Source organism: Sinocyclocheilus rhinocerous, unplaced genomic scaffold (assembly GCF_001515625.1).
Source record: "Sinocyclocheilus rhinocerous isolate Xijiao unplaced genomic scaffold, SAMN03320098_v1.1 scaffold225, whole genome shotgun sequence".
Lineage (NCBI taxonomy): Eukaryota > Metazoa > Chordata > Actinopteri > Cypriniformes > Cyprinidae > Sinocyclocheilus > Sinocyclocheilus rhinocerous.
The window spans coordinates 1752630-1769108 of record NW_015630532.1 but is presented as its reverse complement, the minus strand read 5'-3'; the positions used below and the strand labels follow the sequence as shown (position 1 = coordinate 1769108).

General features: G+C 37.5%; 4 protein-coding genes and 1 pseudogene across 4 annotated transcripts in view; 2 read left to right on the top strand and 3 right to left on the bottom strand.

Annotated features, from left to right (window-relative positions):
- The window catches only part of LOC107740453 (DNA-binding protein RFX7-like), a 45324-nt gene extending 41509 nt beyond the window's left edge, over positions 1-3815 (bottom strand). Inside the window, exon 1 of the mRNA XM_016552898.1 lies at positions 3354-3815. Coding sequence (XP_016408384.1) covers positions 3354-3469 — 116 coding nt within the window. The 5' untranslated portion in view covers positions 3470-3815. The remainder of the gene's footprint in view (positions 1-3353) is intronic.
- A 646-nt stretch (positions 3816-4461) lies between these two features.
- On the top strand, positions 4462-7754 carry tex9 (testis expressed 9). Its single transcript, XM_016552940.1, has 12 exons — positions 4462-4527; positions 4785-4909; positions 5074-5137; positions 5303-5382; positions 5466-5514; positions 5609-5685; positions 5899-6065; positions 6162-6244; positions 6335-6508; positions 7132-7266; positions 7416-7550; positions 7668-7754. Exons 1-12 carry the CDS (start codon positions 4492-4494, stop codon positions 7752-7754), a joined length of 1212 nt encoding a protein of 403 aa, XP_016408426.1. The 5' UTR covers positions 4462-4491.
- Positions 7755-7978: 224 nt separating this feature from the next.
- Positions 7979-9295, bottom strand: calml4a (calmodulin-like 4a). Its single transcript, XM_016552897.1, has 5 exons — positions 9247-9295; positions 9121-9151; positions 8828-8968; positions 8314-8502; positions 7979-8198 (listed from the first exon to the last, which is right to left on the bottom strand). The coding sequence occupies exons 1-5, from the start codon at positions 9247-9249 to the stop codon at positions 8101-8103; spliced, it is 462 nt and encodes a 153-aa protein (XP_016408383.1). The 5' UTR covers positions 9250-9295; the 3' UTR covers positions 7979-8100.
- A 545-nt stretch (positions 9296-9840) lies between these two features.
- LOC107740500 (ceroid-lipofuscinosis neuronal protein 6 homolog) lies at positions 9841-12979 on the bottom strand (annotated as a pseudogene).
- Positions 12980-13922: 943 nt separating this feature from the next.
- LOC107740482 (oxysterols receptor LXR-alpha-like) overlaps positions 13923-16479 on the top strand; it is a 22907-nt gene continuing 20350 nt past the window's right edge. Inside the window, exon 1 of the mRNA XM_016552938.1 lies at positions 13923-14042. The gene's annotated coding sequence lies outside the window, so the exon portion shown is untranslated. The remainder of the gene's footprint in view (positions 14043-16479) is intronic.

The window sequence follows — 16479 nt, the reverse complement described above, 5'->3', positions numbered from 1 at the left end:
GAGTGAGCAAAAATTTGTGAGATAGCTAGTTATAATGGTAATTAAATAATGTTTACACATGTATAAAAGCCTACATTAAAATCTGTCATATAAATTGGTCTCTTCATCAGAAATTAGCCTTCTGATTGCCACCATTGATGGACAATTTTTAATATTAAAAATATCTGTATGACATTATATTCTGCAGTTCTTCCCTGTTGTACCGAATATCTATGCTTTCAAATTATCACATTGAAGTTAGAAATTCAAATATTGTGACAAAATAAATTTTGTAGGGTGCCACAAGTTTGTTAAAATTTCCAAAGGGTGCCGCGACTAAAAAAAGGTTGGGAAACACTGTTTTACACTACCATTGAGAAATTTTAACTAAAGTTAAATAAGCGAAAAGGCCGAATAATATGTACTGAAGAATGACGTGACGCGATCAAATAGAGGCATGAAGTAAACTGCAGAATGTTATATTTTCTAATGCACGCACGAATTGTATGTATTCTGACAGTGCTGCATGAGCTCACGGCGCCAGGGTTCAAAGTCCAAAGCACCCATACTGTGCTGCACATTATTGACAATATTGAGCTGAAGCTTGACTTTGCAAATTTAAAATCGCAAATCAAATCGCAATCGCAGTATCTGTCAAAAAAAATCGCAATTTGATATTTTCCCCCAAATTGCACAGCCCTAATGTGTAATATGTTTTATTTTTTAAACAAATCATAAGCTCTAAAAGATTTTGAGAATTTTTACAACCCTTTTGCTTTAGACCATCGACAAATGTTAAATCTTAAAATAAAATGTTAGGGTTAACACTGCATCTTTCTGGGGAAAAAATGCAGCGATTGATATATAGTTTATTTATAGTTATTTTCAAAGCTTCATTATACTGTCAAAAAAACTTAAGTATTGTTTATTTAAATCTAACAAATAAGTTCTTGTTAAAAACGAACTTCAAAATTAAAAATATTTTGCTTATAATTTCTGCACTGGAGAGACTTTGTGTTGTTTCCAAACAAAAGGAAATATATCGGTATCGGCCAAAATGAGTTGAAAATATCGGCAAAAATCCACTATCGTGCATCCCTATCTCCAACATCAATGTATAAATTACACGATATTCCCATTAGTGACAAACTTTACTATTGGCAAATCACAATCTCTTTTCCACAAGGTTTGCCAGCACCAGTGCCAAATACCCGGTTCTTTTCCACAGAGACCGTCCCATGTGCCAACCAGCATGCCAAATGCAGATGCGGGGTATCAGCTATCACATCGAAAGACCTAACCTTTAGAGCTCTTCTCAGAGTGAAGGGCAAGGAGCACAGGCTGAGACAGTCCACTCATCATATGCGTGTCTGCTCAAATGGTGAATCCATTCAATAGTACTTAGAACTATAATAAACAGCAGAATTTGAGTGTGAATGATGCACAACTTCAAGTTAAAATTCCAGACTTCAGTCAAATTCACAACGGAGAGAAATACAGCAACTTAAATCAATAATAACAATCACAACATGTAAAAAAAAAAAATTGGTATTGGTATGCCAATGTTGTGATTAGAAAAGTAAACCGGTAATTATCAAATCCACTGTTATACAGATCACAGTAAAATAATTATTTTACTGCTAAAAAGCCAACATAAAGAGTGAAATGGATTATCTGTAAAGGCCAGGACCTGGAAATAAAACTGATATTGTAACATATTTTGTGTGGGTTTTGGTTAACTGAAATTAACTGGTAAAATAACTATCAATTTTGTATACAAGAATCTATTCCAATAGTACCACTGAACAGTCTACTCTAGCCCATTAAGAGCAGCTATATCGAGACAAAACTGCATTCAAAAAGTAAACACTGTTACTTAATGATTGGATTAATTGTTATTTATTTGTCCTCCTAAAACAGTCTACTTAAAGCTTCCCAGGAAATTACATTTGAGGTCAAAATGTCAACATGGTTTCATCACTCCACTGATTAGCTGTATGAACTGATTTATGGATAATTCAATAAACAACATAATAATGAGGAATATGCTACATAAAGGGTTCCTACATCTTTTTACAAATTAATTTGCATAATCTTTTTCTAGTTCCTTATAAGAACTGGATAAGGACACATACAGTACTTTGTAGCTTGCGAAACATTTCAAAATATTTTAATTTTCACGAATATTTCCATTTTTTCGACGACCTTGGAAGCCCTGTGAAACTGAAGTTTTTAATACAAATTTCTTATGTATGCTGAAAACAACTGGGCCTTCATAATTACAAATGCTCAGCAGAAACACCAATAATAAATGCTGCCATATATGTATGCAACTCTGCACGTATGTATCTATGTATGTGTGTACATATATAAATATATATATATATACACACACACACACACACAGTAAATACACGTGAGGCTAAACAAATCTACGTCCCATACTGGAAGTACAGCACAGCCGCTGATACAGATGCATGTCGTTGAGAGCATGTCTCAACATGCAAAAACAAGGGTGGTGGTGAGGGGGATGGAGGCTGCAAAATTATCGTGTCAGCGGTTTTTTTATTTTCGCTGCCAAAAGCAATGTGCACCAACAATGATCAATTCCAGGTAAACCTACTGACCCAAGACAAGGCTTGAGTGACCATGCACACAGAAGCTATACATTGTCTTCACAATATACAAATGCATGTTTAACGCATGCGCTGCTACGCTATAAACATCATGAGCCATGGTTGCATGCTTCACGACGTCTTCATCATTAATAGCACTAACTAAGCGCTTACTCGGTGAATTAAAACACGATTTGGATAACCGCAAAACAAACTAAAAGATGAAGAAGAGCAGCATAGGTCTGTGGGATGCAGTGGTGTCTGAGGAAAGCATGCCTTTGCACATTGGCCGTTTAAACGCTGTACCCGGCTGCAGCACGCGAGTTGTTTACCACCTCAAGAGCGCGCCCACTAAATCTGTTGCGAACGCGTGGTCGCGGGAAATCTTTCGCACAGACACAGACATTTCACTTTCTGTACACTTTCATAAGAAGACAAAAACAGCTCTATACATAACGACTACACTGTTCATGACAGTCAGGGCGAGTTACCCACCTCACACATGCATAATCTGGTCAGCCCAAAATGTCGGTGTCCAAAGCAAGCAACTTTAATAAGTTGACTTATCGTTGTTATAATAATGAAAGAAACTGTGAAATTAGTTGAATACAGAGAGTTACTCTAATCGTGACACACTGTCAAGTGGAAACGAAGGACAATCTAGAATAGAGCTCATTAGGATGGAGAGCCTTCAATTCCATTAACCCACACATATCCAGCAGCACTCACTTACTGGGCAATATTTCGCACAGCGCTTACCAGATCGAGTTCTTTATTTTTAGCTGCAACGCATTCGCCTCAGCCCCTTGCATTCCTTGAACCGCGGAAGGTAAAGGTACTGCTCCAGCTCCAGACTGCTGCTGGTCATCAGCCATCACGATGCGACTCTGTTGAGACGAGGATGGGGATCTAACAAGTAGGCCTTAACCTGAACCTGGAGAATGCAGCTTTCCTCCGTAAATAGTACATCACGATCACCGCATGTTGACTTCACGGACAAATCGGACTCGACTCTAATAGATCACGTTGGTAATTCATGGCTTGCGGTTGCAGTTGAGGTCACTAGCCTCAGGAGCAGGGAAACACTTGGAGCTGCTGCAGGTTCAGACAGAGTCAGACACTACCTCCTCTCGCTCTGGCGACCACTGGGGAACTGATGCTGCTGGGACTGCGCATGCGCACTGCGCAGCAGCGGAAACCCACACGGAGTATAATCAGTCACTCATGTCTGAAGCATAACTGGCTGTCAGTAAGGATTGATAATATCCTTCTCATTGTTTTACAAGATTCCCACCATATTAAGTTGTTAGTTTTTTTTTTTTTTATCAGTTACGTTTAGTGTTCATCTTGGAGGTTGTGCTGGAATGCCCTTGATATATTTTAGAGTTAATATTAAAAAATAATGAATGGCCTGAAATACACAACATACTGATTTTACCTTTGATTTACTTTAACGTCAATTAATTAAGAATTAATGAAAATAATAAAAAATAGTAAAATTAATTAATAAATTAATTAACCTTCATTTGGCCTTCTAACTCTAGCACTCTATTCTAATTCTATTTTAACTATTTGTTTTCTTTTTCTTTTTAAAAAACACTTGACCCTGATTCCTGATTCTATTTTATTATACAAAATATCCTATAACACTTGCATTCTCTATTATTTTTATATTGTTTTATTTTTATTTATATATATATTAAAATATATATTAAAAAAATTTAATACATTAAAAAATTCGGGAATTAAAAGAATCAAGTGTGTATACGTACAATCATACATATCTTGCGTACAATCAGTATTCTATAGTCTTTGGTACAATCGCCTCACTGAACTGCATCTGACATGAAAGTGTCCTTGTTGCTTAGCAACGGCGTCTCTCCACTAACAAACGAACATGGCAGACAGCACACCCAGACCCGCGCTACCTGCTGTAAGTCTTTTCAAGTTATACCGTATTAATTACAATTTCGCCTAAAGTACTCTGTTGTGTGTTAAATCAAATAATTTTCGTGAAATCTCAATATAGAGTTCTTTCGTTGCTCGTTCTGAATCAGACATAAAATTGAATATCCCTAACAGAACAATAGCTGTCTTAAATTATCAAAATGCGTAAGAAACGGGAAAGTAATTTCGAGGACAGAGAAGGATTAATAACGGCTATAATACTTGTACTTTCTTTCCAATCAGTTAAAAAAGCCTCAAACGTCTTACTCAGAAAGGCCTTCAAGAGCCAGACCTCAGAGCAGGTCTTCCTCCGCTCCTTCAAAGAAACCACCACACATGGACCTCCTAGCCAAAGAAGAAGAATACAAGTATTTATGGATTTATTACTTAAATGCACATTAGTTTATCTACGCTGCTTTGTATTTAGCTTATATCTATTGACTGCATAACAGGTGCTGTAAAGAATTTAGGATGGAAGATCACATGGCAGTATGTTTAATATCTAACTTCTTGCAATTCCGATGCTCCTCAGGCGTCTCAATGCAGAGCTAGAAGCAAAAACAGCAGAACTTGTTAGGGAAGCAGAGAAAGTTATGGTAAGACTAGAAGAACAACACATTAGATTCTGATAAGAAACATTTGAGAGAACACGGGCTGTGTTTTTAATCTAACTTTTATTTGTATAGTTTATAGAATGTGATATGTGTGATGTTGCAACAAACCCAGATGCTAACACTATGTTTTCGATAATATTTTTTCAGAGGGATCAAAATGAGGTGCTCTCCAAACCAATCTCCTCCCACATCTCCATTGATACTGACTGTGATTTTGAAGTTTCTAGGTAATGGTCCTCACACTGTTTGACATAAGCATTAGCAACATCTTTTGCTGTCTGCCAGCATAACGCTTTGTCTGTCTTAACAGGAAGGCAGATACAAAAAGAGAATCCACGTCTAAGCAGCCCCCTACAATGGTACAACTCAAACAAATATCATATGAATCAGTGGAAATGTGTATTAAATACAAGACCCCATTAGTTACAGAAACATTTCTGCTGTGTTATGTAGATCATGAGAAACAAGAACTATTCTGCAAAATCTTCAAAGCCAAACAAGCCAGGATCGGGAAATAGAAAGAATCCCCAGTAAGTGTATTCTCAAAACTTGTATTCAAAGAAATGTGTACATAAAATAATAATAATAAACTAAAAAATTGACCCTTATGACTGGTTTTGTGGTCCAGGGTCACATTTATGTAAGGTGTGATCAAATCTAATGAATTTTGGCCTTTATTTGTTATGTTTATATATTTGCGATGAAGATGTTTAGGTAGTATCAACAGTTTCTTCCAATTATAGAAAAGCACCACAGACTGTGGTTGATGACGTTGCTATTCCTGAAGACTTTGGGGATTTCTCACTTGCTAAAACAATCAGCATAATTGAGGGCAAAGTTAGTGATGATCTCACTGAGGAACACTTGCAGGATGATATCATGCCCAGTGCTGGAGATGAGATGGGTGCAGGTGGGTTAAAAAGGACAAATACATTGAAATATTGAATCTGCTGCGCTGGTATACTATTTGCATTATTGCTTATACATTTATTTTGTATAATTACAGAAGCTCAAATCAGATTTTTGAAGGCTAAACTTCGAGTAATGCAGGAAGAATTGAACAGACTCGCATGTGAATGCAACAAGAAGGTAAGAAGGTTGAGACGTGTTCAAGGTTAGTTAATCTATTCAGTCAGTTCAAGTCACTCTTGCTCAAAATGTATTTTGCGTGTCTTGAAGGATGATGAAACCAGTACTTTAAGCAGTAAACTGAAGGACTTGGAGGAGGAAAAGACAAGATTGCAGAGGACTACAAGTGTCCAACAGACTCAAGTTGAGAAGCAAAGAGCTTTAGCTGAAGAATCAAGTCGGAAATGTGAAGGTCTGCAACAGCAAGTGGCAGCACTGCAAAAGGTACTTAAACTGTTGGCAAAATATTATTCAAAGTTTGTCTCACAATCCACTGAAAAAAGTGACCTTATGACAGGACAAGTGTTACTGATCTGAACAAAAAATGTTCCTTTGATCATAAACCTCTACTCATTTCCTACAGGAAATGTATAGTGTATGTTTATACCATAATTCCTGTTAATTAGAGCTGTGCCAGGATCCAGAGCCGTGGAATTCTTGGCATGGGCCCTTTAACCTGATTAGTCCTCTGGGTGTAAAGTGAGACTACGCTACAGCTGCTCAGAGACCAGAGCACACTGCACTTGGGCTTCTGGGACAGATATCTTTGGAACTCTCCCTTCCCCTTATGATAGGGACATGGAAACTGAATAAGCATAGAGCACAACAGTAGTGTCAGATAAAAAAAATCATATCAGAATGGGATATTTGTGGAAAAAAATATTCACTGTCATCTCACTTTAGACTTATTAAAAGTATCTCATGTTTGGGTAGTTTTAGGTTAAAAGCATTTATTGCTGCTTTAAAGATTCAACTTTTTGAACAAACAGCAAAATATTGAATTGGAACATCTGCATCTGAAAACACAATCTGCATAATAGGTTTTTTCCTGTGTCTATACACTCTAGGAGTTGGAAAGCATGAAGAGGACCCACAAGCAGGCAGCCAGTACCCACAGTGCAACAGAGGTGCGGTTGAATAGAGCTCTGGAGGAGGTTGAAAGGACTAAAACACAACTCAACAAACTCAAACAGAGCAGTAAGGTAAAGTCATCTCAAATAAACCAGCATGAAATAAACCAAGTGAAGTTTTTTGTGCAATAAAACTTTTTGCACACTCCAGAATTTTTTCAGATTTAGATTGAACTTTTGTTAATTTCACATTTCTCTTCTGTTTTTGTATCCGACCTAAGGATTTAACCAGTCAGGAGCAACAAAAGATTGAAACATTACAAGCTGAGAACAGAAAACTGGAACGACAAAAGGCTGAGCTCATTGTGGGTTTTAAAAAGCAACTTAAGCTAATAGATATTTTAAAGCGACAGAAGGTAAGAAATCAGTTTCTTCACAATTACTTGAATCTGTCATTTCCAATTACAGTAATATGATACCTCACTAATTGCACTTTTTAAAAACATTTTATGTTTATGGCTTTATTTTAAAAGATGCATTTTGAAGCGGCCAAGCTGTTGTCCTTCACTGAAGAGGAGTTCATGAAAGCACTGGATTGGGGAAAGGATGGAGTCTCATAGGTTTCCGTTTTGTATTTTGTAAATAGAGTAAAAATAGATGAATGTGTACAACAAACAGCTTACATTTCATTCATTGTTTAACCATCTTCAAACTCCATTAAATAACATTCTGAATATCATGACAGACTAAGTGTTTATCAACACTGCCACATTTATTCAGATTACTTCATGATTGCCATCTAGTGGTGAACACTTGAATCAAGCTGTATATCAAAATATGTGGTCTTTATTGTAATTTAATCAGCTGTTATTTTATATACAATGTATACACAGAACAAAAATATCTCATTCTTGCTAGTAAAATAATTGCAATATTCAGGGTAAGGGGCCAACCGGCTCTTCTTTACTAGTAGTCAACTGTAGGAAGTGTGACCATTCTGGTGAACTCCTCATAGTAAACAAGTCCATCACGTCCAACATTAGCCTCTTTAAAAAGCTCATCCACTGAAAAATAATTCACAGTTAAATAACACTTAAACACATAAGCAAGTTCCCCCCCCATTTCATTTGATTAGCTTTGATGAAAACAATGTAAACTGAGAAGATAAATGATTTATACCTTCTTTATCAGTGAGCTTTTCTCCCAAGCCTGTGAGTTTGGCCCGTAGCTCAGAGGCCAGAATGTAGCCCTTCTTGTGTTTATCCGTCATGCGCATAGCCTCCAGAATTTCAGTCTTAGGATCTTCCTGCTGCATCTGTCTGTGCATCATGGTTAGAAATGTAGAAAAATCCAACTCCCCTGTCTTATCTGTGGTAAGGAAACAGTAAAAGATGTATGAACTCCTAACATTAAAGAAAGCAAAGAATTCAAGATTTACTACGGAGCATTTTTCTTCAGATTATGACTGATACCAGTGCCTCAACACGCTCTTACACGGTCCATAAAAATCAAATGCCATTACTATATTGATTAAGGTTTCTCCCCCCCCCCATCAGGTTTTCATCAGCATAACGAGACCACTAGTCCAATTGTATATCGCTGTTAGCCACAGGTGACACAAGGAAGCTATGGAGCAGCAGACAAGGAAGACACATTCACATTAAATGTAATGTGTTAATCAAGAGATTGTTACCTATTTTGTGGATTTGCAGATGTCGGTCCACTTCATTATATGTGGGACTTGTACCCAGACAGCGCATGACTGTAATTAGGTCTTTGGCTTCAATCTTCCCCTTTCGCTTCTTGTCATAAAGCGAGAAACATTCTTTGAACTCTGCACGAGAACAAGGAAACTACAGTATAACCAATGCCACAATTTCTTAATTTACTGCATGTCATTTTTTTTTTAAAAGAACAATTATTTTGTTTTACTATATTCATGGATCGTAAAGCACACACACATTACTTCTGTGTATCACGGCTTACCATCAATCTGAGTTTGTGATAAGAATTTTGCCTGAAAAGAGTTTTAAAAAACAGCTTAGTTGAAAAAAATGTACCGTGAATCAATGAAAAATAAAATTTAGAATAGAAAAAGAATATCAAACTCACCATGTCTACACACGTTTCGGCTGGTCAGGGAAAGAGTCACTCCCTCTGGATTACCTGTAGGAACTAAAGTCCACTGCAGTGTTGATGGAATTGATAGCCTCGTTGTCATAGGAACATTGATACAGGATTCCAACTGTCACATTATACTGTCTGCTACAGTAGGTGCAGCTCATGACCACACTCAGTGACTCATAACATATATAGGGAGTACAAATTTTATTCAGATAAAACAAGGACATAAAAGCAACATTTTTACTGTAAGCCACAATAAATAAATGACTTTATTATTCAGTACACCAAAATTACAAACAGGTCATTGAATAGTTTGCCTTGTGAAGATTCAAACCTAGGCTAGATCCAACTCCTTAAAGGGATAGTTCACCCAAAAATGAAAACTGTCTCATACTCAAATTTACTCGTACTCAAGTTGCTCCAAACCTGATTTTTTCTTCTGTTGAACACAAAAGAAGGCATTTTGAGAATGTTGGTAACCAGTATGGCTACTGTCAACTGTTTGGTTACCAACATTCCTCAAAATATCTTCTTTTGTGGTCAACAAGAAACTCATACAGGTTTGGAACACCTTGAGGGTTTTGGAACAACCTGAAGGTGAGTAAATGACAGAATTTTCATTTTTGGATGAACAATCCATTTAAGTAACACTGGAACTTAAGTAAATCTTCTCAGTTTCACTCAAAGTGCCATTAAACTTGGTCAAAGCATTATACTGGAGAAATGTCAATGAAGTTTAGTTCAGATTTGCTGTTAGTATTTAACTGCCTTTGATGTGTAAGGTATAGAAGGACCAAGGCTCTGGGACATAGATGATACCGGGATACTTTTTGCGCAAAACTTCATCATTCCACAGATATGTGACCCAAACCAGAACTAATCCCAGAGTAATGATGAAGTTATAGAAAAGGAAACGGCCATTGCTGTCTAACACAAAGCCCATCCGCCTCTGGCGCATCACAGTGGCAACCATGGCAAAAAAGGTGAAGACATACAGGACAAAGATCTGCCCCTCAGTAATCAGATACCTGCAGGAAATAAACCACATTCATGTTTCATTAAATATTCTGTTTCACTTGAAATTACTTAAAGGGGTCATATGACGTTGCTAAAAAGAACATTATTTTGTGTATTTGGTGTAATGAAATGTGCTTATGCTGTTTAAGGTTCAAAAAACACATTATTTTCCACATACTGTACATTATTGCTTCTCCTCTAACGAGCCGTTTTAGGTAGGCGTGGCTGACTTTTAACTTTTATAAAGAATATCTATTTGGATTTGAGACTTTAGTCTTTGCAACTTTACAGATCTTCTTTATGCACCAAGAGCTTGTAACACTCCAAAGAGAAAGGAAAAATTGTAATCGCATCATATGACCCCTTTAACAGAAGTAAAATGGTTGTTTCAATTTGAATTAATAATTCACTTACCAATAGTACACCGCACTGGGGCCAAGTAGCAGCCAGCCTGAGTAAGGCATCTTCTCATCTTTAACTTGTGTAAAGCAGCCAGTGAAGTATAAGAAGAGGATGAGAAAGAAAGGGACATACCTATAAATGATAACAGAGTGGGGTGTTTTACACACATAAATTGTAATGTAAACTTGTAACTTATAGCACAATTACAGATGAAATACGAGTATGGAAAGTATACTTACCACATGGAATGCCCTAAGTGCTCATCATAGTAATACAGAAGCTCAAAGGAATCAATCTGGAAACCACATAAAGGATATGTTACTATTATCATTAAAAAAAACTATTCCAAAAAAGCAAATAATTTGGTTGATCTGTACGTTTATCTACTGTACAGAGTGGGGTGTTTTACACACATAAATTGTAATGTAAACTTGTAACTTATAGCACAATTACAGATGAAATACGAGTATGGAAAGTATACTTACCACATGGAATGCCCTAAGTGCTCATCATAGTAATACAGAAGCGCAAAGGAATCAATCTGGAAACCACATAAAGGATATGTTACTATTATCATTAAAAAAAACTATTCCAAAAGAGCAAATAATTTGGTTGATCTGTACGTTTATCTACTGTACCAGTGAGGCAGGCTTCAGATCTTTGATAATGGGGTTTTCTCTGACAGCAAGGTGAAACTGGTATCCACTGAGGATGAGACGATGGTTAATAGAGTCTCCTATCAGGTGTATGCTAGCTTCCATGACAAAGGTGATGATGCAGAGGTAAACTGCTGAGCGAGGAAGGGCTGTGGGACTCCGCTCAATCAGCTACAAAATGTTAAAGACAGTCATGTTTAGTTTAAAACAACACTTTCCTAATGGAGCATGCTGCACAACTTCTTGTCCAGGCCCTTGTCATTTCTAGGCTAGACTACTGCAATGCTCTTCTGGCTGGACTTCCATCATGTGCAATGAAACCTCTTACAAATGATTCCGAACGCAGCAGTTAGACTGGTCTTCAACAAGCCCAAAGGGGCCAAGTCACACCTCTCTTTATCTCCCAGCACTGGTTACATCAGTGATCCTCAAATCTGGCTCGCAAGATCCACTTTCCTGCAGAGTTGAGCTCTACCCTAATCAAACACACCTGAGTTTGTTAATCAATGTCTTCAGGATCATTAGAAAATCACAGGCAGGTTTTTTTGGTTGGAGCTAAACTCTGCAGGAAAGTGGATCTCACAAGCCAGATTTGAGGATCACTGGGTTACATTATAAGTCCTTCAGATATAAGCTGCTAAATGAATAAATTGTAAATGTCTGCTTCTACTGATATACCTCAAGCAAAAGCACATATATGTAAGGGTTAGAGAAAAGGAACATCCTACAATAACTTTACATTAAGGTCAATTGTGTGTGTAAATACATCCTTTTGTTAATATTTTTAGTGTAGAAGAAGAAAGTGTACCTTCAGTAATAGGAATGGTGTGATGACATTATATGCTATGTGAAAATAATCTCCAACACTGGGTTTATTTAGAGGAAACCATTCCAGGGGAATTATGATCTAAATTAAAAATATAAAAAATGTTAATTGGTATTAAAGAAGAAGAAAAAATACATTAATGCATAAATATCACAGCTTGGTTTAACTTGTACCATAGCAATTGGCCTCCCAAAGTTCAATATCCAGTTCTGTGTGAAACTGCGACTGTGCTGCAGCTGTAGAAAGTGTTTTCTCACTCCCAGCCCTGCTTTAAAACAAAGTCCAGCATGTTCATTATAAATTCTAGTATTAAAAAAAATCTAGCATTATTTTTAAAATAAGTTATTTTAATCGCATGCCATGCTTTTCAGCTGCCAGGCGAATCTAAATGTTGACAGTACAGTAAATCACCCGACAACACTGTGACTTGTTCAGGTAACACTGCTCCATCAAATGGTGATATTAAATAACACTGCAGCATTAGAACACATTGTAACATTAGGCTGTGCAGAAGATAACGTCGGTGATAACAACGCACAACAAATCTCCCAGACCTTAAAAATGCCGACGTCAAAGCCGCAGACTGTGGTCTTCTCCGCATGGTTAATAGATTTGTTCTTTACAGTAATTTCAAGACTACTTTGTATCGATCAACTCTGCTATACATTTGTATCCAAGCATTCATTCATTCATTCAGCCAGATCAGCCAGCCACATGCCAGGTCCTACACCGAAGCTGTAAAAGTTTAAATGCATTATGCGTTTCGTATATATCGTATAATATAAAAAATTATACGACTTATTTTTACGATTTATATGTAACTCAGTTTCAGTTCACTTATATACACAGAGTCAAATTACTTCTTAACACGGTATTTTTGTTTGTTTGAATCACGTGACGTTGAGATACAAGGAGCGTGAACTGAAATTCTCAGTTCCACCTGGTTCCACGCGCATGTACGGGAAACTCATGAATATTCATGTATGCCCCGCCCACTGAAACAGAAAATCTCGGAAACCGAAAATCTCGTAACACCGGTTTTTCTTCAGTTATGGCTGCAGCAAAACATATAGGACTCTTACTGCCATCTGCCGGACTTCAATAATACTGACCATAAAGTCTGTAAAATACTCTGTATAAATTCGGAAAGGCGTGCTATTTTACTATTTCTGCAATAAACTTATATATTTATATGGCAGAAGTAGTAAGACCAGTATACTATTCCGAAAGCATCCCCCGGCAATGACAGTACACATTTTACTCGTCTTTAAATATTTGCTTCTTTACCTTTATACATACTTCTGTTAATGATGCCACTACCACCACTAAATCATACATAGTATATAAAATATTAAGTGAATATGTTATTGAATAGATTGTCAAGTTATAGCATCTAATATATAATTTCCCTTACACAAATACAGAAAACAAACACTGCCCAAGTTAATGTCCGTGTTGTTTGTGTACTATCCAGTAATTTCTTTTAACTAGACTGCTTTCCCCTCAGTACTATTGAATCAAACGAGTATATATCGCTAACTACCGGTTACCGGTTTAGACATGTCGGATCCATCTTGTTTACAACGTTGTTTTTTGACTGAATATTTTTAATTCTTTAAAATAATCCTAAATTTTCCACCACTGTTTATAGAATGTTAGTTATTAGACATATTTATAGCGATTATCCCGTCAAATATATCATTCAAATGCATCACTAAGGCACTTTTATTTTGAAGGCAGAAGACAATGACAGTCCTGTGAGTGAATGTAGCCATCTTAGAGCGCTCTCTCTCCACGGCCTACCTAGGCGTTTCTCTCTTCACATCGCCAGTGTAAAGTTCACCGTGCTGGATTAAAGATCTTGTCATCTTCAGCAAAGCGAGGTATCACTAGAAAATTAGTGTTATTTTCATTTTATCACGTGATGTCACGAGAGCGTTGTTTACGCAGTACCGGGGTCTGTGTAATAAGGTGTATATGTTAGCTCATGTAACTTAGCTGTCATGATGGGAGACATGTCTGTCAGTGCTAGGTGCTTAATATAACACTTGTAAACACCCTGGATCAAACGACATTTGTCTAACTCACTTAACGTAAAGTTGTCCGATTTAATCTCTCAGTGTTTAAATGGTAGTTGCAGGGGTTGTTTTTTGTTTATTTTGTTACAACAGTGTTGTTTTAAGGAACCCAGTCTAACAGGGTGTTTTGGCTAACTGATCACCACTAACACTACTTTTCAGTACAGTTTTATGAGTCGTAATCTGCCTTGTTGATCATGTCCTATTTTATTAGAGGCTAATCCTAGAGTTACAGTAACTCTTTTGGGGTGAAGTGCAGACTAAAGCAGGCTAATTTACTCGGGAGTCCTTCACAGAAATGCGTGTGATAGAGTAGTTATAGTGAGCTGTTCATACAACCGTTCCGGTCCTCTAATTTGACAGATCGAGTGACCTAACAAATCTGCTGATAGTTATTAGGATGACAGTAGTGTCACTGTTTTTAATAGATCTGTTTTCACTCGAGAATTGAAACGTAGTTGCGTGACTCCTGCCTCCAGCGACGAGCAGAAGAGCGTAGGTGTTTCCAGCAGCTCTCTGAGCAGGGAGCGGGAAATGATATTAAGAATAATAATTAAACCATTTAAAGAAATCTCCAAATACAGATTAAGTAACCATGATTTAGAAACACAGAGAGGAAGACAGACGCACATGGACCGAGCAAGAGCAGAGGATCTGTAGACACTGATCTACAGCAAGTAGAGGAGGAGAAACACTTTCTGCTGATTTGTCCTAAATCACAATATGAGGGAACATTTCTCCCCAGATTTGAAATGATACTGAGAATATTACCCTTCTCTTCATACTTGGAGATGACAACACAGCTGCACTAGCTGCAAAACTTGTGTTCGCCATTCACAATGTTAGGTGTTAAACACAGTTAAATCTAAACTGACTCACTTTTTCTTTTCATCTATTTAGATAGATTTTATTTATTATCTATGTTGTTTTTTTATTGTTTCTTTCTATCTATTATTTATATATATGTTAATGCTTTGGCAACATTGTGTTACACTGTCATGCTAATAAAGCTTAATTAAATTGAATTGAAATGGAAAACATGGAGTGGCGATGAGATTGCACAACGCTTTGAGAGGAATTCCAGTCGCTTCGCTGCATATGTTATTCCAGGCTGGGTTTCAGCCTGTGCGTTGGTTGGTGACACTAATTACGTTGATGCATGATTTTTTTGAAATAATGTAAAAACAGTGTATGAAGTATGCCAGAACTATGACGTATGCCAGACTTATCCAATCATTTAGTCTGTTTAAATCCATCCTTGCAAGCTTGTGTTCAACTGCCTCCATTGGTCTCTGCAGGACAGTAATGGGAGTTACCACCAGACCGGTGGGTGGGGCCATAATGGAGGGGCGTTTGGAGAGGGTGTTTGGTGTTACCTGATTTGCTCACTGCAGAGCCAAATGACATCCAGCTCTCCCTCTCTGGACGTAATGGGTTGAGCTTGATGTAGTAGGGTAAGGTTAGGGTAGGGTTATGGTTAGGATTAGGGTGGGGTAGGATGTGGTTGGGCCGAGGGGTAGCTGGATGTCGAACTTAACCCATCGGCTCTGTAGTGAGCAGCTTCTCAGTTTGCTCACATCACAGTGATGGTTGTGTTTAGGGGAGGGGTGAAGGGGCATCATTTTCATTGCATGATTCATTAACACCCACCTGTTTGAAAACACCCAGAAATTTAGAAAGGCCCACTTTTGTTCTGCAGACACCTCATATTTCCATTTTTTTTAGTGCAATGTTTGCATCTCAAAATCCAGCCAGCAACCTTTGGATAGAGCCAATTCTCCGCCCTTCTTTTTTTTTTTCCCGATAATCCTTTACATTTAGATGTACATCACAATGCAGAGGAAAAGATCTGCCATTATCTAAATTTTATCAGCACGTCTATGATTACACACAACCTAATATACTGTACCCTATACCTTTAAAGGGGTCATATGATGCGATTTCAATTTTTAATTTCTCTTTGAAGTGTTACAAGCTCTTGGTGCATAAAGAAGATCTGTAAAGTTGCAAAGACTAAAGTCTCAAATCCAAAGAGATATTCTTTATAAAAGTTAAAAGTCAGCCACGCCTACGGAGTCCAGCCTGGAGTCGTCACATGTCCTTCCGGACGCTCCTTCGTCGAAATCGCCGGCCGCGCCTTTCTCAAGCCCACCTGCCTCTGCTCACTCTAACCCTCCCACCGTACTTCACGCTAGCCCCCGGCCTCTGCTCACTCTAACCCTCCCGCCGTTCCTCACTTTAT